Raw genomic sequence first — 21,626 nt, 5'->3', positions numbered from 1 at the left:
AGTCAGAGTGTAAGTGGTTTGGATGACGCAACATGTTGGTTGTCTCTCCACACTGGCACTTAAAGTGAATGTTCAGATCATCTGCATCAGTATTTACTACGTGCAGCGAAACGTCTGTGTGAGGCTCCCTGTAGTAACATTTAGACGTCTCCCTGGCCTTCTGCAATTACACCAAATGAAATTTAAAAAAAAAAAGATCATTAATGCAATAACCATGATGATGATAAATGATTATTACAGCTAAATATTTGCTCTCTGCGTTTCACAGGTTTTAAAGAGGCCAGAATATTTTGGGAAGTTCGGGAAGATTCACAAAGTGGTGATCAACAACAGCACGTCGTACGCCGGTTCACAGGTGAGGCCATCCTCAGCGTCAGCAGGGGGCCTCTGTCGGGGGGGGGGCCACACTGATGAAACTGGTTTTTAATGTCAGCCTTGTCTCTGTTGTCTGACCTTTCCTCAGGGACCCAGCGCCAGTGCCTATGTCACATATATAAGGTCTGAAGATGCTCTCAGAGCAATCCAGTGTGTCAACAACGTGGTGGTGGATGGCAGAACACTGAAAGTGAGCTCCAAGGATTAAAGTATAGAGAGAGTTCATACAAGGTTCATCAGCTGGTTGTTGGTTAACTGTAAAATATGTTTTGTGTTTTTCAGGCTTCTTTAGGAACTACAAAATACTGCAGTTACTTTTTAAAGAGCATGCAGTGCCCCAAACCAGACTGCATGTATTTACACGAGCTGGGGGATGAAGCTGCTAGTTTTACAAAAGAGGAGATGCAGGTCAGTGGAGGTGGAGAATGAACTGAACTTAACTCAGTCTAACCTGAGCTCACAGATTCCAGTGATGTCAAATGTCCATTTTGGATAATCGCTCATTGAAGGATAATCAGACACTCTGAACTTGCCTCATAATCAGCAGATTGAGATTGATTTTCTTCAGTCTAAGTAATGCAGGTGACAGTTATTTGTAACCCCATGGCAACAGTGTAAACAGGAACTGCAAGCAGCCAATCCAGTGCCATTTTCCATGGTGCAAAAATGGGGGCAACAGGAATGACTAAATCCATGAATCTGAGCTTTTTCTTTTTACATTACACTTCTTGACAGAACTGAGGCTCAGAATGTCCCATCTGCAGGGGTCTAATGTTCCTGCAACACTCGCACTCACATCTATCAATATACAAATATTTACTGCTTACTGTTTAGCTAAGACATGTAGTTCATACAATAAGTGTTTAAACGACGGCAGCAAAACCAGCCACAGGTTCAAGCCGAGTGTTTAACTTATACTCCACTTGTATTTTGCCTTAGTTTGGCTGAAGTTCCAACATAACAAACTATCTGTTGGTATTTGACATTTTTGTGTGATGCTCTCTCTGATCTGTCCTTTTGCTTCCAGGCAGGAAAGCATCAAGAGTACGAGCAGAAACTACAAGACCTCTACAAAATCAACCCGACCTTTCTACAGACCTCAGCTGTGTCAGGGGACAAACCAAAGGGCAAAGCCAACTCGTTACACATGTATTCAAACAGCATCAGTCTGTCTTTGTGTATTAGTATCCGTGTGTCTAGTCTTTTGACATGCTCCTCTCTCCTTCACTTCACTCATTGTAAATGAAGATATGTAAGCACAGCTTTACATTGTTGAGTGAGCTCTCTTTGCTTTCTGTGTGTGTGGTGTCATAGTCTACAGCCGTCAGGGAAAACCACCAACGGCCTGTCGTCAGACCACAGGAAGAGTCCACCGTTAGATGGCTCCGACTCTGAACACTCCTCCCCTGAGGGCCCCAAACCTGACCTCAGCCTTGGCCCCATACCGGACCTCTCTCCTTTCTCTTCAGACTGTGACGTTGCTAGGTAAACTAACTAACTTGACAGCTCCGCACAAGGTAGATTATTCATCATTCTCTTTTGATACAAAGGCTGCATTAACCAAGTAGGTCAGTCATCTATTTTTAAAAGTCTTGACGTCATGTATAGAATCAGAATCAGCCTTTATTGGCCAAGTATGTTTGTGCATACATGGAATTTGACTCTCACACAGTACAGAGAGATAAAGATAAATAAACATAAATATATGACTATATTATACACAATTCAGAGGGAGAGGAAAACACACAACACACAATATCTAGTATATCCATATCAAGTCAACCAGTAGGAAACAGGTGGTGAAAGGCGTGGGCGAGTAAAGGCAGTGCTGAAATAAATATTAAGTGGGTAGTGTAAGTTTCTTTATATACATACAGTAGGTGGTTTTATGTGCAGTGGGTGCATGTTTGCATGTCTGTGTGCAGTATATACAGCCTGCCTGTATTTATATTTAACAAGTGACAGATGATATATGAAGGTTATTATACAATGTGAGTTTAAATACAGAACGCATAGGTAAGTGGATGTTTTATTCAACACTCGCATGGGGGGAGAAACTGTTCTCAGCAGAGTGGTGAATATGACATGACATGATGTTTTACTGATGGAATTAGTTCTGTGGAAATACATTATGCTGAATTTATTTTACCTCAATGATTATTTATTTATTTATTTATTTATTTTTTTTAAAATGCCTCCGCGCCGGCAACAGTCATGTTGTTTTCAGGTTGTCTGTCTGTCTGTCACATTCTCATGGACGCGATATCTCAGTAACGCCTTGACAGAACTTCTTCACGTTTGGCACAAACATTCTCTAGAACTCAAAGATGAAATGACTGTGACACAATTTAACTCAAATGTCTATAAGGATCAAATTAAGCGATGACATTTTATATTCAAAGGGTCAAAGGTCAACTTCACTGTGTCATCATCATGTTCTGCAGAAACACTTCAGGTCATTATTTAACACTGTAACTCAGGAAGGAGAAACTGTGACCATGAGGCGGTGATTCTAGTTTTCTTCACATTAGCAAATGGGCTTTATTTGTGGTGTGTGTGCTTATTTGGAACTTTGTAACAATTCACCTTTACGCTGTGTTGGTAGTGACATTATCAGATAGGGTTAAAACACTCCTCAGTATTCTGGTGAGTGAGTCTAACTACTTTTTTTTCCTACTTTTATTTTTCAGCCCCAGCGACAAACTGCCAGAAATGATCAGTATAGGCAACGGTGAAACCTCACAACTGGTAAGAAATGGACTCTAGACATTATTAAATGTGTGAGTGAAGGTGGCCTGAGACTTGGTTGTTGGACGTTTGATCTAACACATGAAACCGATTGGAAAAACACTTGAATATCAGGATTTAATGTATGTGCTTCATAAATAAAGTAAGAGACTGTACTCTCTGGTGTGCTGCAGCTCCCGGGCAGTGACTTCCCGTCGCCCCCTCCTGGCCTCAGCAAGCCCAGCCTGGTGGTTCCCGTCAGTGTCACAGGCCACACAGCTCACTCCCTTTTTGAGGTGGCTGCCGCAGAGTCCCAGTCTCTGTTCTCAGACAACAGTAACTTCAGACATCCAAACCCTCTCCCCAGTGGACTGTGCAGTTTCCCCAGTTCCCCACACAGCAACTCCGACTGGCCCACTGCACCAGAACCACAGAGCCTCTTCACCTCAGGTGGGTCTGCCCGCTGATAGCAGGCTGTACTGGTTCTTTAAGTCTCCAGTTGTTCTTAAAACAGAATTTAATGGATTGTTTTACAATGGCAATAGAACACTGATTTGAAAATAGTTACAATGTGAAAGGAGCTAACTTAGTGATGAACCTGCAGGGAATTAACAGCAGACAGACGCAGAGAGCAGCTGGTGAAGATGTTGGAGCATGTAGCAGCTACAGAGGCAGATATTTCCCTCAGAAATGGCTTGAGAGCAAAAAGAGAGGGAATGTTGAACTTACATTTAGCAGACGAACACAAACACGACTCCAAATGAATCAGTGGCGTGCGGTGACTTTTACAATCCGTCAGTCAAATTTTATTTGTATAGCACTTTTCATACAGGTTAGTGCAGATGAAAGTAAATTGAAAGGCAACTGATGAGCTAAAAAGGAAAAATCAAGTAAGAAAGCTGATAATGAAATGCAATAAAATAGATTGAAAAAGCTATGATCACATTAGCAAACAAATAAACGTAATAATAAAACGACAGATAAAGTACAATAAAATACAATTCACAACGTAGATAAACAATAAAACAAGTGAATAAAATGAAGTGACTAATGACTAAAAACCAGATTTAATTAACAGTCAGGCTGAAGAGGAAGGTTTTGAGTTTAGGTTTAAAGCTTTCGACACCTGCAGCTGCTCTCAGACTGTTCCATCAGCTCGGAGCATAAAAGCTAAAAGCTGCCCCGCCAAAGGTTTGAATCCTGCACTTTGAAAAAACTAACAGACTCGGAGGACCTGAGGAGTCGCACTGGTTCATGAGTGTCAGCATGTGAGGTATATCTGCCACTGCAAGACCATGAAGTGCTTTAAAAACAAATAAGAAGAATATTAAAATCAATACGGAAGCTGACCGGTAACCAACATAGGGACTTTATAACACCTTTGACGTGTTCTACAGATACAGATGTTTACAGATAGGCAAGTCAGAGCTAAGCAGAATATTTTCCATTATCTGAGAATGACACACTCCAGTGGCAATGTAGAATCCTGCCTCAATGTTGTTAATCTTTCCTGGCTCATAGTCTGGACTGGAGACATAGGGACTTGGGTCCTTAGGAGTCGTAGCATTTATTTACTGACAAACAGCCTCAAGTGCACAAATATTTACTGCTACATTCACAGCTACACCGCTATGTTCTAACTAAGCAGCTCACTCTCTTCTCCGGTCGCCAGCATCACCACTCTCTCTCTCTCTCTCTCTCTCTCTCTCTCTCTCTCTCTCTCTCCTTCTGTCTCGCTACGCACACAACCTACGTACTGATCTATTCCTGAAAGGAGCGGCTCTACTCCTGTAACAACATTCTGTCTCTAACTTACAGTAGATCTCACACAGAGATGATAGATCAGTGTAATTTGCTTACTTACTTGCTATTGCTGCATCTTTGACGCTTAACGCACAAGTTTAGTTTCCACATCATGATGCTGCAATATCATAACTGATCTCAGAACAGTAGAAGAGTCAAGGCCATTCTGACAAGCACACTTTGGCTATAGCGTTATCAGCAGTCAAAGATCACAGGATTATCCTCAATGTGCAAACCTCCAAATTTAGATGCTGTCCTCTCCTTTGTCAACCGGACACGGTCACACCCACAAAAATGACACCATAGATACAACAGCTGGAAGTCAAAGCTAGCTTCAGAGATAACACCCTGCTGCCACCACAAGAGGGCAGTAAATAATATGATGAAAACAAATGAGTAATCAGATCCTTTATGGGACAGAGGGCTGTTCTGAGATCAGATGTAAGTAGAGGTATCACTTCTACTTCAATATCGTACTAATTGCCAAGTTAAAGCTAAAAATAAAACATCAAACACTGCTTAAAAATTGCATAATAAAAGCAGAGGTGTTGGTAGCTGCAGTGTAGGCGAGCTGCTTGAGGAACCTGTGTGTGTGTGTGTGTGTGTGTGTGTGTGTGTGTGTGTGTGCGTGTGTGTGTGTGTGTTTGTACAGATACCATCCCGGTGTCATCATCTACAGACTGGCAGGCAGCTTTCGGCTTCGGCTCATCCAAGCAGCAGCAGGAGGACGATCTGGGCTTTGACCCCTTCGACGTCACTCGCAGGGGTCTGGCTGACCTCATAGAGAAGGAGCTCTGTGTTGAGGACAGCTTCAGCTCCTCCCTGACGCCCCCCAGCTTCCTCCCCCACAGAAACCACAAACATCTGCTAAATAAAGGCCTCGGACCCCCAGGAGGGCCCCCACCCTCCCACCACCTCCCTCACTCTCACCATTTCTCCCAGAATCAGCACCCTCACAGGGGAGGCTACAGCTTCCCCACTCACCTTAATTCTTCATCATCATCCTCATCATCACCGTCCTCATCCTCCTGCTCCTCCACGGTCTTCTCCTCCCCTTCCTCCTCAGCGTTCCGTCAGTCCTGGACGGGCTCCACCTCCTCTCGCAGTAACTTTGTTCATTTGAACCACACAGTCAGTCCAACAGCCTCAAACAGCAGCTTCTTGGACTTTACACTGCTGCCGGGACATCACAGTTCTGGGCTGGGAGGAATCCCCATCACAGGTAAGACTGGATCAGGGAGAGGGGGTGTGGCCTGTCTACATATAGTGGTGTCTGTCTGTTCTAATGTGAATTACAGGTCTAAGTTGCTGTTTAGTGTCATTTGTTTTCGGGCTGCTCGATTATGGCAAAAATCATAATCATGATTATTTTTGATCAAAATTGAGATCACGATTACTCATTGACTTTGGAAACGTCACAAACTTAGCAGACTCAGGAGACTTTCTTGAACTTTAAATACATTTCAATGGAAAAACAAATACATTTTAAAAATGATATGAATAAATAGAATAATACATAAAATGTTATGTTTATAATATACAATTAAATATATAATATAAAAATTATTAAACATAATTTAAATCAAAATAAATAAGATCAACTACAACACATCAATCCTGGTGGCAGCTTGTTGATGGTAAAGCTAATATCAAGCACTAAAAAGAAAAAACAAAATAAAAAAAAGTGCGTCAATGTGGTTTTCTGGATATACAAGATAGAACTTAAGTGTGGGACAGCAGCCAAACAGGACATGGTCTCTCCTGACTTTATATTGAAAGTCTCTGAACCAGCAAACTGCTCAAGATGACGCATTCCTACTTACGTTGCTAACATACGCCGAAACATAACCAGGAAGTGGATGGGGGTATGGTCTTTGTAGGGGGGATGAAATTTGTTGAGAAACAGAATGCGGCACAATAATGGTTTTATCTCGATCATCTTGTTTTCATATTTGTTGAAAGCCAAAATCATAATGCAAAATAGATTACATTAATTGCCCTAATTTGTTTGTTAATCACGCCATCATTATACCGTTTTTCTGGGTTGAAGTTGGGGTTGAAATGTTAAAACAAGGAAAACTATTTTTGATTTATGACATTGTCAGACTCCCAGAAGGCTTTGAAGGGAGGGAAACTGTGTCGTTTTGTTCACATGTAATATTCATAACACACCCACATCTGTGTTTGCAACACGCAGCCCAGTGATGCATGCCAGTGCAAGTAGGAGTACACACACCACTGAGCTGTTATCAGCTATCACAGCACGTGTGTGAGTGACGCATATTTGGAACTACTTTTAGAACTGGGAGTAAATGCCGTCTGTCATCTTTCTTAACTTAGGAAATCAGATCTCTGCTGATCCAGATGTTATTCATCTGTTAGCGGCTGCCAGGAGGTGGAATGTAGGATGAGACAATCGGACATTATGCAGGAGGAGAGATGTTCCGTGATGACTAAACTGACATCCTGCCAACCTAAGCTTCGAAACAGTGATGATAAACCAACAGTTGATCACTGCTCCAGCTCCTCAGATAATACACAGATTTATTCATGTCTCATTACTCAGTGTTACTGCATCCATTCAAATCTAAGGATTACTGATCAATTAATTTCTTGAAAATTAGCAATGTCAGGGCTATTTTTAAGAGATATTGCTTCTTCCCAATTAGGTGACATCACAGAAATAAATAATTTCCCTCACCTGCGAGGTAAATTAAAAGGAGTTTCAGTTAAACGATGAATTCCATGTTTTCGATGATGATGATGTTCAATGTTCCATCGTCTATTTACAAAACAATTGCTGCATGTGCAATGTTTCACAGCACATGCATGATGCAGCGCTAACATAGGTTGTGTAAAATTACTGTATGTGATTGGTTAGTTTATCTTGTCAGATTATCTAGCCTACTATCACTCTGCAAATGGTTTACATATATGTCTTTGTAAGATTTAAGTTAAAGCTGAACAATTAATTGAAGTATTATCAAAGTCGCAATTTGGATACGTGCAATATCCAAATCACAGGAGCTGCGTTTTTTTTTGATAAAGGTAAAATATATCGCAACAAATCATAAATGTGGTGCTACAGATATGCAGCAAGCCTCCAAATAATTTTCTCCAGATATAAAGGAAGATGTTTGTTTGGTACAAGCCCCAACAAAAAATAACATCATTTTTATATTTTTTTCAGTCAAAATCAAATCAAAAATGATTCTGATGTGTGAAGTATTTATTCTTGAAAGGGACTGCTTCTGCAGAACATGACATCATTGTAGTGTGCTGCATTGTGGGTAAACAATTGTTCATTTATTGACCACTTGGTGGCAGCACACTCATTTACTGTAGCATCATTGCAACACAGCTATGGTTCCAGTCTGTTTCTGAGCATCACCAAACACAGACCCAGTCTGTACTGGTTTATACTGAGGTGTCACTCAACACCTGCTGTAAATGCCAACACAAATCTTCTTCTTGTTTTTTGCTTGAGATAAGAAAAGAGAAGGAGCTTTGCAGCAGTGACAAGAGCAGCTCTCTGCACCTTACAAATAGATTTCAGGTCTCTCTGCTCCCTAAGTCAACATGATGATATGTATTTCTACTAATATCTAAAAAAGTGGTATGGTCTTAGATTCATGGACTAAACCTACAACTCTAATGGAGGCACGCAGAGGAAAACTGTCCTATAAGAATATACATATCTATGATATCTCCTTATAATTTTTCATTATTAGATGACTTAGAACTGGTAGCCTATTAGTTACTGTTATGTGTCTTTTCTTTAAAGGTCCAACATGATATAAAGGTAGATGTCCATGTGTTGTTTGATTACAAAGCAGGTCTAGGTTCTATATTTATACTGTGAGGTTATCAAAGCGCTCAGTCCACAGAGAAATGCACACAGCCTGTATTCAGAAACTGAGCCTTAAAACAAGTTGTCAGGACTTCTGGAACTTTGTGATGTCACAACAAATCAGTCACCAGCCTCAGCCATGCCTCAAGCCCCGCCCCACCTGACCTACCATTCAGCTTTGCAGGATTTGGTTTCTCTCAGTGTTTTCATGAAATCTGCTATATTTTGATTCGATCACTCAGCAAACAGTCAGCCAGTCAGAAGAGAGGCTCAGAGCCTATAATATATATGTAGAATATATTATGTAACATGGTCCTGCAGTTCCCACTGTGCAGTTTACAATGTTAACATTAGCAGATAAGCATAAGCTACCGATTGTGGTTTTGCAGGTTTAGATACCAGCTTTTTCTATTAGCTGTAGCCAGATAGCTAATTAATCTTAACTCTGGCAGTTTGTACAATAATCTTCTGGAAAACTACTACATGACTAAACCAAATGGCAATTTTGTATAAAATACCAGCTTTTGCTAGCAGATTTTATTAGCTGCAGCCAGCTAGCTAATTAATGTTAACTCTGAAAGTCTGTACAAAACTGAAGCCATGTGTCATGCTACGTGACTGAAGATAAATGATAATTTTATGTTCATAGTACTGCATTAGTTATCAGAATGTAAGTTTACAGCTGTTTTGTTCCCTGTTTGGAGCAATAGACAATTACTTCACACTTGTACAATCAACACAGAGGTTAGCTTTATGCTACTTTTAAATAGTATAATTCACTTTGAGGATGAGGTCGAACCACTGAGTATATCTGTAACAAGCTAATCTGTGGTTACTGGAATGTTAACTTCCCCAAATCCAATAAAGAGCAAGACAGAACCGTTGATGTCAGCCTAATTCACAGTAGCATCCAGGACTGGCAGCCACACAGATGGGGAATACTACAGTACTAAATGTGATGTGCCAGCCTTGAACAGGGCTTTTTACAAAACTTGTCATGCTGCTTTGCTCCTCAGAAGTAACGAAGATTTACTGCTGTAGGTCGTAAGCTAGTTAGCTGAAGTCTAAATGAAGCAGACAGGGCTGTTCGCATAGGATACTCAAATTAAGCAGCAGCTTCTATCTCAGGCTGGAGCTGTCCACCATTTCTGATCTCATTATGTATCAGGCTTTAGCAATGTCTAAATATAAGGTAATGATTGTTACATGAAACTCTTTGAAGAGCACAAGGCTACATTGGCAGACAACCTTCTTCTGATAACAGTCATAGAAGATATCAGCTAATTCAGTGGTAAATAATTCATCGCTGTGAAGGAGTGGCACTGGATAACTTGATTAAAACAGATTCTGAAGGCAGATCTCGTTCTCATGAATTAAACATGGCAGTGCTTGTTTATCTGGGGATGCAAATGGCAACATAGGTGATGATGTTAATGCCAGTCATGCTTCCCTGCCTGACAGCCTGATTAAAATGAAAAAGGGGCATGGTGAGGGCTAAGCAAGGATCACAGGGGAATACTGAGGGAGGATTGTTTCTTCTTAATCACTGATGTTCTGGGGGTTACTGCTTGACAGTATTTAATTGAAAAGCTTATTATAATCAGTGGTAGAAGAAGTATTTAGACCCTTTCTTTAAAAAAAAAAAAAAAAAAGTAAAAGTACAAATACAGTAAGAGTAAAAATACTCCATTACAAGTAGTCTAAATGAAATATCCTGCCTCAATAAGTATTAGTATTAATATTAGTTAAAGTATGAAAATAAAACTATTGATTGTTCCCTCTAATTGTTGTGTTATAGATGACATCATTGGATGAAGCACTGAAGCATCAGTGTGTCAGCACCATTTTACTGTTGTAGCTGCTGGAGATGGAGCCAGTGTGCAGTACTTTACACAGTTATATACAGTTATATACAAGGTCACCAGATAAATCTGGAGGGTCGTCAGATAAATAGCAGGAGAGGAAAGAAGAAGAAAAAAAAAAAAAAAAGTTCTGATTCATAAATCTGTTTTCAGCTTTTGGACTTTTTCTCTAATCTTTGATTTTTGGTGAGATGTTGGATCATTTCAACATTTATTGAAATGAAACCATGTGAGAAAAAATAATTATTTTGTGGAGCTGTGACCCAAACCACACACTGCTTTTTTTTAAGATGTCAGAAGCCAAAGGTTGGAAACCACTGATTTAATCTAGAACAATGTGTTGTATTTTTAAAGCTTAATATTCATCTGAAAAGTTACTAGTGACTAAAGCTGTCAGATAAAGGCGGGGGAGTAGAACAATTAAATGTTTTCGAGTGGAAGTATAAAGTAGCATAAAATGGAAATAACAAGTATCTCAAAATTGTACTTAAGTGCAATACTTGAGTAAATGTACTTAGTTACTTTCCTCCACTGAATGTAATTAGTAGTATCTTATTTAAACCTAAACATCTCAAGACGTTGTGATAAATAATGCTTCATAGCATTTCCATTGTCTCTTCTATTCAACAATCTCATAGCAAGCTATAGCTGTGGGAGCTAATGAGTTAGTCAACTAACGATCATCTTGTCTCGTTAGTATTATTATTCATAGAACCATGGTAACTGGAAAGGATGTGTTCGTCGTGACGCCTGCTGTCTGCTGTGTCTCATTAGACAGAACTCTAAATGATTCCAGCTCCCAACCACAGCACAGTGGGACTGCTTTTGGGCTGCAGGACAAAACATGGCAGATGAATAATTAGCCCACTCCTGTCCTCCCCTGGACTTAAAGACCCCCCTCAGATGAAAATCAAGTTCTTAACCTTGTTACCATCCACATGATGTTTTTATATAATACAAGACATGTGACGAGTGAAATAATCAACACCATGACTGAATCCGTTTTTATGAGACTGTCATTGGTGCACTGCAGTTCAAGGTGGAAACACTCAGACAGCCAGGGTTTCATACGTCACAAACCTAAGGAACCAATCCTGTCAACTTGTGGGGACGGGAGGCGGGGCTAAATAAACCTGAAACCATGTCAGTACAGAGAGAGAGAGAGAGAGAGAGAGAGCTAGCATTAGCACAACCACTAAGACTGTGTCAGCCACTGCCAGTTACAAGCTAGCAAACAACATGAACAAATAAAAGATGCTAACTATGCTAACCCTTCTGATCCGTCTGGGTCTGACTGAGGCTCAAACATGTTTCCTCCTCTAACCATCTTGATACTCTCTGCTCTTTCACCTGTCCACCTGGAGCAAGCAGGTGGTGGGCGGGGCTCAATGCCTGATCCAGATATGTCAAGCAGGAAGTAAGAGTAGATGAGCTTCAGATCCAGGTTGTGTATGGGGAAACCACGCTAATCTAAATATGAATCATAGCAGAGGAAACACGGAAAAACAAGTCTGAAAGAACTTTAAGTCAGATCTCAGATCAGACCACAGGCACAGAAATCCAGCGTGGAAGATCTAATGTTCACAGTATAAAGTCTTTGAACATTTTATGAAATCAAATGATTTTTCACTGATTGATGATTTAATTTTGGAGCTGTAGTCAGATGTATTGTGCAGCTCCCTGTGTTTAGGCAACATTCAGCATTTTGGAATTTTATGGTTAATGTATGGAAAAAGTCTGTAAGGTGTGGCGTGAACGGTGAAACTTTTCTCTCTGCTCTAAATCTACCAGTCTCTCCCTTTGTGACAAAGTAACATGGCTCCATGTCCCCAACTTTAAAGCTTTAGAGTTTAAAATCTCAGCTGCTAATTCTTTCCTTGTCTAATTTCCTCTCGCTGTGTTGTCAGATAGTGAAATGAGGGGGCCGTTCTCACACACCAGCAGCCCACTGTTCATTTTCACCACTAGCTCTAGAGTTGTGTGCCAGCACTGAAATAGTCTGTATGACGTCAGGTTTTACATTTGCATTGAAGGGCTGTTTCACACCTGAGCTGTTTGGTTTGTTTGAAGAATCCGCCGGTGCGTTTGTCCGTTTGATTTTGTTTGTTCAGGCTGGTGTGAAAGCTGTCAGTCAAATTCTAGTGCGGTTTGTTTGTGGTGTGAAAGCAATGCAGACACAACCACAGGACTTAATGACAGTAGGTATGAAATGCATAAATTCACAAGCTAAAGCTCTATTAAAGCTTTCTTCTCCTGTGTTTTGAAGTGTTGATCCATAAGTAGATATATTTGTGGTTTTAAGAACCAAAAACCATCTCAGTGTAGTTTTACATCTCCTCTCTCAGGCTTCTCTCTGGAGCTCTGGTGACAACAGCTCATTGAGCCAATCAGAAGAGAGGAGGCTCTGAGCCTCTGTTTTCTGGGTGACGGATGGAAGCCTACTGCTATATCTTGTTAAATCTCATAGGTAAATGTAAATGGTGATGTCAGTCAGCGCCGAACAGTCAAATTCAGACTAAAGTGCTCCAGTTCTTCTGAGTCCTTAATAGAGATCAGCTGAAAATAGCAGATTCAGAAAAACACTCTGAGAAACAAAGTCCTGCAACATTGGACGGTGGGTCCAGGTGGGCCGTGCTTGGGGCATGGCTGAGGTATAGTAGTCCCGCTAACAACAGTGTTTACAGTGACGGAAGAAAAAAATGAATACGAGGTTAAAAAAAAAAATGGGAAAAAAACATTTCCTTTGAAGTATCCTTTATTTATTACTTTATTTATGGACCACGAGCCTAGATTCCTTTGCAACAAAAAGAAGGGCACTTGATTTTTGCATGGGCTGTGCATCCTTACAGTATCTGTCACAGTCGTGCTGCTGTCATTTGCTTCAATAGGCACAAAGTGAATCTGAAGTCATTCCAGTTCATATTTTATACTATAGCTGTAAACAGGGCACTACCACAGTGTGAGTCAACCCTGTGCTCTGTCCCTGTCTTCATGCAGAAAACAGCAGTTGCGTAGAGAGTATAAATGTGAAGGAGTGGCAGGACGGCCTCAGAGCGCTGTTACCCAACATCAACATCAATTTTGGAGGTCTGCCCAACTCCTCGTCTTCCTCCTCCTCGTCATCATCATCCTCCTCCTCATCCGGCGTCAACCACACAGGGGCACCAGGGATTTCTGGGAGTGTTTCTCACAGCCTCCGTTGGGACGGCACAGCCAGCTGGATGGACCCGGCCATCATCACAGGTAGGGGAAAGGTCCTGCTCAGAGGTCCTGCAAAGATAATGAGCTTTTAAACAAATCCGGGGAGTTATCTTAAAGAGAAAACACCTCACTGTCACATTAAAAACAGAAATACTAACACTGAAGATGTCTTTATCCAGATTCAGATCACAGATTAATACCAGGTGGAGAGGGGGGAAACATTTAAGAACCATTTTCCACACAAAGTGTACACCTGAATTTCAGTACTCGTCAGTCTCTACTGATACATATCCAAAAGATTAGATACGTTCCAAGGGGACATGGTAAATTTAAATTTCCCTGTACACGGATGAGTTACCTGTAGGTACAGAAAACAGAGGATGTGCCATTCCATCATAAAAATGGATTAAAATCCCAAATGTCATGTAAAATAATTGGTTCAAAATCGTTTGTGTCAATTCCCTAATTAAAAAAAAAAATCTTTTGATTATTAATGTTCAAAACCAGGAGCTACAACTAGGATACATCATTTTGAATCAAGTATCTGTCACTCTCCCAGTTGAAGCTCCACTAATTGTGTTTTTCTATTAATGTAAAAATCACTGTGTTTAAATGTGAAAGATTCACTTGCAGTGAAAAACAGAGAATTTTGATCCTTAGAAAATTCACAATATTGTATCTGCTATTTATTATTGCTAAACCAGTGAATACAGTGTATTTGCAATTTAGCCAATAAGAAAGCATTGCAGTTACACTTTACAAGTTTTATGCATAAAACTTTCACAATGCTCGTGCAACATGGTAAATCACATCATAACAGAAACATGACATTATATCTGCAAAATAATATGACAGTGAATAAACAAATCAATACCACACGTACATTTTCCATATCCTGTTCAGTAGAGTTGAGCTAGAGCTGTGTTTTACACCATTACACTTCTTCATAGGATTATTTTTTACATGGTACCTCTGATCCCCTGCACCCATATACATATTCATATATATGCACCTGCGTGTAGGTCTCCTCAAACACTCAGAATATTATTACGATATGTTCAATGGATTCTTTTGTCTTCTTTGTCTATAAAATTACCTTACAAGAACACCCCCCCCCACACACACACACACACAAAATAAATCAAATTCAATTAATAACTAGAAGAAAACAAGTACAGAGGCTGGCTACAGAGAGCACATTGACCAGACTACAGCCAGATGGCTCATTTTGGCCTTTTGGAAAGTTACCTAATTCATTTACATGAATATAGACACATTCATAGATTTTGATCCTCTTCATCAAACTGTCCATCGAGTTTCAGTGTTGTTGAATTAAATGATAAATCAATGGTGAAGTCTTTTAATGCCACACACCCTTTGTGGATGTAATGGGCAATTAATAAAATTTTATTCTCAATTAGGATTTTGGCTTCCCAACAATTATGAAAACAAGATGATCGAGATAAAACCATTATTGTCCCGCATTCTGATTCGCAACGAATTTCATCCTCCCCTACAAAAGCCACCCTCCCCCATCCACTTCCTGGTTAAGCTTCAGTGTACATTAGTAACGTACGTTAGAGTGCGTCATCTTGAGCAGTTTGTCAGTTCAGAGTCGTCCAGCCTTTAATTTCCCTGGACTGAGTTACTCAGTGGAATATGTTAAATATATTTTACCAAACTGTTTTGGAGTTTTCAGGATGTTGGTGCAGTGCACTACAACATATTTGATCTCATTTATTTTAGTCTAATTTATTTTTATTTATTATTTTTATATACTGAATATATGTTTAGTAGTTTTCAGTGGGTTGTGGAAGATAATTTAATCTAATTCATTGTTGTTCATTTTTATATTATCTATTTAATTCTATATATTTAGATATAAAATATAATTGATTTTTTTTAATCTAACTTTTTTAATGTATTTTTGTCTTTCTTTCCATTGAATTGTATTTTAACCTCCTAGGACCTGGCGTCCACATATGTGGACCTCACATTTTGGGTTCTCTAGACCACAATACTAACTTTTTCTCAACAAGGGCCTGGTGACCACATATGAGGATATTATACTGCCACTCAGTAATCGAAATTTAAAACTAATGTCCTCATATGTGGACATCTTTTTTCTCAGGTCCCAATCAGCCTATATAGCAAAGAATAGAGCTCGGGTCTTAGGAGGTTAAGTTGAAGGAAGTCCACTGTTAAAAAGACAAAGTTTTTATTTAAAGTTCAATAAATACGTGGTGTTTCCAAAGTCAATGAGTAATCGTGTTAAATAGTCATGATCTCAATAATCTTGATTATGATTTTTGCGATTATCAAGATGTAATTGCTATACATTACTAATTTTTTTTTTTAAATCTTGTAAATCCCAAAACATCCCAGTCATTTTTAATACGGCCTGAAAACAGAATCTTATTTATTTATTGGTATCTTAAAACGATTTCACTGTAGAAAGCTGTATCTGAGTGAAGCTCGTCTCCTCTGCAGGGATCTCAGCCTCCAGCAGCAACAGTCTGGACTCTCTTCAAGACGACAATCCTCCACACTGGCTGAAGTCCTTGCAGACGCTCACAGAAATGGACGCCCCATCCAGCTCAGCTTCACAGAAAGGCCCCTTAGGGAGCCAGCGCCCCCCCTACAGAGCCGTCTGGGCGCACTACCCAACCCCCACCAGCCAGTTCCACTCTCCACCGCCGGGCTTCCAGGCAGCCTTCAGACACCCAACACAGACCCAGGCGGACCTGCGACAGAGCGCCGCCATTGACCGCCACTAGGGACTATTAACACACACACACACACACACACACACACACTAACACACACACAAACACACACATACACGCAGCTTAAGAGTACAAAACTATTAACAACTAATCAGATAATATAAAATACTCTTGTGTTTCTTGTCTTGGTTTCTGATTGGTTGCTGGAGTTGGTCAAGGCGAGCTACCTGAGCTGCACTGTCTGAATGAATCATGACCACAGAGGTCTGCTGAGACAAAAACACATTCACTCTGTTCAGATCAGAATCAGAAGCAGTTTCCAGATTCTGAAAAGGTTTTTTGTCATCACAAGGTCAGATACAGCCATCATGTTGAAAAGGTGTGTTTGAGAGATGCTGTGGAATAAAAAACGGTTGATTTATGCGACATGTTAAAGCAGGTTGCAGCTGAAAAAAAATCCGGGGATGTGTCTCTGTAGCCCACTCCTCATCTCTGTTTGAGGCTACAAGCTCAAGGCTGTCGTAGCTACCACTAGCATAACACATCCCAAATGCCAGACACTGGGTTTTGCCAAAGAAGAAGAATATGTGGAGTAAAAAAAAGACTTTTCTTGTTCTGTTGCATCAGTTTTGTGAGTGAGTTTAACAGTGTTATAGGAGTTTAACAACACTAAATCAGTGCAGTTCTCTTTTCATACACAGGATCACAGGAATGTGTCGAGACATTTGAAAAAAAGCAAAACCTTTTATCTTTGATAGAGGAGGTGAAATCCTGGTGTTCACCCAGAAGCAGTCTCCACCAGAGGGTGGGATGTCGGGGTGTGTCTGCACACACACCAACTGTTCCCAAGTTGGTGTGTATGGTCTTCAGGGTCGTATATGTTGGGCTACACACAGATGGTCCTCACAGACAAGGGCATAAAAGAATGATTTGTGCTGAAGGAATACAAAGCTTTTAACACAGTGGTAAACAATGCTTTGAGTATGTTCCATTGCCTTAAAGTTTTGCAAGGCAGAAACAGGAAGTGTGTATCTGGGGAGCCCTGTACTACGGTGGCCCTTAGAGCTCAACGCACTGCATCTTAAGAAAACACATGCAAACAGACAAAACATCTTCATCAGTTTGACAACACCTGTGCTGCAAATACTCACTAAAAACACTAAACATTAGACACTAAAAAGTGATGAACCTGCTGGGACACACTTGTTGTTCAATGCATTTAACTCCAAAACTAACAAAGCAATGAAGAACAATTGTGTCTCAGCAGGTTCATCACTTTTTTCAAAGTTATTTTTTGACTTAATTCCAATAGTGACAGAGGCCACAGGTTGGACTCAAACCTGGTACATGATCTACCAGGTGAGCCGCTGGTGTGTTTGGTTGCTTCGTGAGTATTTGCAGCACACGTGTTGTCAAACTGATGAAGGTGTTTTCTGAAGTTGTTTGTGTTCTGTCTGTTTGCATGTGTTTAAGTTGCAGTGCGGTGTGCTCTCAGGGCCACCGCGCTGTGACCCCGCCCCCAGGAGATCTGTTGGCCAACCCTCTTTATCAAAGGGTTGAAAGTCGACAGACATCTGCATCAGGATGTGAAGTGCCTCCGCTCAGAGTGGGTTTAGCTCACTGTCAGCTGTCTTCAGAGACCTTGCCCATGATGGCAGATTTATATGACAGCTTAAGCCTCTACTGCATGAGTGACGGGTCCCTGCACATTTAAACCGTTTGATTTCACCACTACGGAGATATCGGGGAATGAAAAAAATCACCCCTTTCATTTTTTGTTTTGCCAACAGAATAAAGAAAGAAGAAAGCAACTTAAATCCTTCTTTTTTGGCTCATATTTAAAAACCAAGATGTGTAGCTGTGATCAAACAGTATGTTCTGATGACAGCAGAACCAGAATACAACCTAATGTCACTGTGATTCACAGGCAGGAAACCAAATTAAAAGCTGACTATTTGATTTTCCCATGTGGGCGGGCCTCCCTACTAACGTGGCACTTCATGTCGCAATAAAAATAATATGTGGTATTTTATTTCTTTCATGCAGGTTTTTGCTGCTTTAGATAAATACAGCTGATAAATATTGAACAACCTGAGGCTCTGTTGATGAGGGGGTGAAGCTTGTGCGGTCTGTAGGCGGTCTGTAGGGGCCCATCATGGTGGTGTTCAGTGCTCAGGCAGGTGAACATCTTCAGCTAGATGTTGCTGGTGGATGCCATTTTCAATGAACACCGCATTTAGTTGATTAGTGTTACCAATACCACACTGGTCCTACGGTAGTTGTTTAGGTTGGTTGCCAGGCCAACCTCAGCACACCTCAGGGGTAAGCTGAATGGAGTTGGAGAGGAGACAGGGACTCATGAACCCTGTTGCTGATGAGTCAGTGTTGAGTGGACGAACCTTGTAGCCAACATGGCGCACGCAGGTTTTTGCTAACTCACTAAGTTGTATCTCCAGAACTTCAGTTCAGGTCACCAGAGAGGACAACTATGCAGATTGATGTGGGTGTAGTCAAGTCAGGTCAACTTTATCTCTTGAGCATGTTTAAACACAGCTTGAGCTTATCAAAGTGCTGCACAAAGGACAACTCAAATAAATAAAAGAAAGTAAAACACAAGGAAAGCATAGTAAATATACTGTATACAGAACATATAAACATACTAACAAAAACAAGAAAATAACAAGGAGCAAATACACAATTATGAATAGAACAATGGACTAAAAGGTTAGTTAGAAAATGTATTTTTAGCTTCGATTTAAAAATGGAGATGGAGGGAGCTCATCTGATTTCTAATGGAAACTGTGTTCCATGATTTTGGAGCAGCAGCTGCGAAGGCTCTGTCGCTTTTTAGTTTCAGTCGTGATCGGGGGACGTGCAAGAGGGATGAGCTCAATGAATCAGGTCAATGAATGAGTCAATGAATGAGGTCTGTGATGTGAGGTGGGGCCTCGACATCACAGACTGAATTCTGAAGTGGACAGGAAGCCAGTGAAGGGAGGCCAAGACTGGGGTGATGTGCTTACACTTTTTAGTGCCAGTCAACATCCCTGCCGCTTCATTCTGGACCGATTGTAAGCGAGATGATGCAGTCTATCGAAGGCCTGATTACAAAGAATTACAATAGTCTAGTGGAGTTGTGATGAAGGCGTGGATTACTTTCTCCTTATCATGGAAGGACAGAATCAGTTTCAGTTTGGTTTGGTTCTTAACTGATAGGAACTGTTTTCAACAACAGAGGTGATGTGTTTATCAAGGCAGAACTAAGTCAAGGAATACACTACAGGTTTTTTGCATGAGATGTGGTCTAGCTTACTTGCAAGTTTGCCATCCAGATATAGGTCTAAAGCAAAAAATAACTAGGACTTCTTTTAGATACACACACATACAGGCAAATAATCAATTAAGATCAGTGAAAGGTTTTATTGTAGCTTGTCAGATGTGTTCATCAGCTGCACATCAGCTGCTCAGTATGGACTACAGTGACCTCTGCAGATTAAGAGGTGTGAAACCATCTACAACTTATGTTTACATCGAAGCAAAACACCAGGAGATAAGGTCTTCATGTTGGGATTTCGTCAAAGGCGACGTAGACAAGGATATGACCGTCTTACTTTCCCATCAAGTAGCCAAACCAAACTCTTTGATATGACATGGTGGTGCTCTACAGAGACACCTAGTGGTAACAAGTTTTTAGAGCAGTTCAGTTAGTAAGTGAATGTAATATCTCTACGTTTATAATTATATGACCCACATGTAGTAATGTATGTAATGTAGCTTTGTGGAACAGATGGAACATGGTTTCCCTTGTTGCCACATAGCTTCAGCCTGTTATCAACAGCCCCCCACCCCATTATCTGTTATTGATTGTGGGAAACTCTCATGAATTAAACAGTTACAGAAGTAGAACTAGTGACATTTTAGCATTTTCTGTGTCTGTTTTTATGCATATTAAGCAGATTGTTCCCATTCTCATGGGCACGATATCTCAGTAACACCTTGACATAACTTCCTCAAATTTGGCACAAATATTCACTTGGACTCAAGGATGAACTGATTAGATTTTGATGGTTAAAGGTCAAGGTCACAGTGACCTCACAAAACACTTTTTAGCCATTACCCAAGACTTCACACAGTAATTATGAGAAAATCTTTACACAATTGGTTGATATTTTCTATGATTCTGGATAAATAGGGAATTAATCTGAAAGTAGTCTGATTGGAGGAGGCAGACAACCATGAGGAGGTGATTCCAGTTTTGCAGTTGATTCTTGGGGCAGTGTATGCTGGGATAGCACAGCTTCAGACCAACTCAAACCCTTCAGTAACATGAGGTGTACGTCATGTACCCATTAATCATCCAAAAGCTTCAAATTTAAATGGTTCTAAATAGTATCTGTTTATAAAGTCATGACAAGTTTCATTGTTCAACAGTATCTTTAAGAATGAAGACACTGATGCAGTGTAACATGTTTTCACAATGTTTAAACCTATCTAAAACAAGGAGCCTTTCTAAATCTGGAATGTAAAAGAAACTAATTATTAAATAAAAGAAAAATGTAAAGTGTGTTGAGTTTGTTCCTTGTTTTTCATCCTTCTCTTCAGTCAAATAAAGCTTCAGGTCAAACACAGATTATTCTTTTCTATGACAGATTTTAAGCAAGTCAGCGAATCAGTCTGGAGGCAAACCATAAAGAACCAGGTTTGACTGTTCAAACTCTGGTATGAATCAGTTCTCTCCATTCATGTAGGAAGTGGTTTTGAGCTCATTTGGTGTCACGTTCACTCCCCTGCACCAACTCGTGAGAGGCTCTGATGGTTTCCACTGACCTTACACTTCCCGTAAAACATTTGAAAGAACCGACCTCAGAGGCTTTCAGTGTGGACCAATTAGCTTTATCTGGCTGAGGAGGTAGCGGCTTTCAGATAATGTCAAGAATGAATTAAGTGCTCATACTGTTCCTGGCAAAGACGTGCTTATGTCCTATTCAAGTGTCACACTTTCAATAACAAAAATGACTCCTCTTCTTTGCTAATTGGCCAAACAAATGATGACCTAAACCATGGTTTATCGATGCTATTTAA

At 40.4% G+C, this 21,626-nt stretch overlaps 1 protein-coding gene across 1 annotated transcript; it reads left to right on the top strand.

The window, feature by feature from the left end:
• Positions 1–22: 22 nt before the first annotated feature.
• cnot4b (CCR4-NOT transcription complex, subunit 4b) lies at positions 23–21,108 on the top strand. The gene is made up of 11 exons (XM_087177226.1): positions 23–118; positions 269–355; positions 464–565; positions 658–783; positions 1,403–1,524; positions 1,690–1,860; positions 3,066–3,123; positions 3,297–3,552; positions 5,558–6,127; positions 13,615–13,860; positions 16,309–21,108. The coding sequence occupies exons 1-11, from the start codon at positions 23–25 to the stop codon at positions 16,593–16,595; spliced, it is 2,121 nt and encodes a 706-aa protein (XP_087033352.1). The 3' UTR covers positions 16,596–21,108.
• Positions 21,109–21,626: the final 518 nt, after the last annotated feature.

The sequence above is a fragment of the Seriola lalandi genome, unplaced genomic scaffold (assembly GCF_002814215.2).
Source record: "Seriola lalandi dorsalis isolate HSWRI2012SDOR001 ecotype SW California unplaced genomic scaffold, Sedor1 jcf7180002054584, whole genome shotgun sequence".
Classification (NCBI taxonomy): Eukaryota; Metazoa; Chordata; class Actinopteri; order Carangiformes; family Carangidae; genus Seriola; species Seriola lalandi.
This window is presented reverse-complemented; position numbering and strand designations above follow the sequence as displayed.

Coding starts and splice junctions, on each gene's coding strand:
- cnot4b (XM_087177226.1), top strand. CDS start 23: ATGACGCAACATGTTGGTTGTCTCTCCACACTGGCACTTAAAGTGAAT. Junction 784..1,402: donor TTACAAAAGAGGAGATGCAG/GTCAGTGGAGGT, acceptor TTTTGCTTCCAG/GCAGGAAAGCATCAAGAGTA. Junction 1,525..1,689: donor AAAGCCAACTCGTTACACAT/GTATTCAAACAG, acceptor GTGGTGTCATAG/TCTACAGCCGTCAGGGAAAA.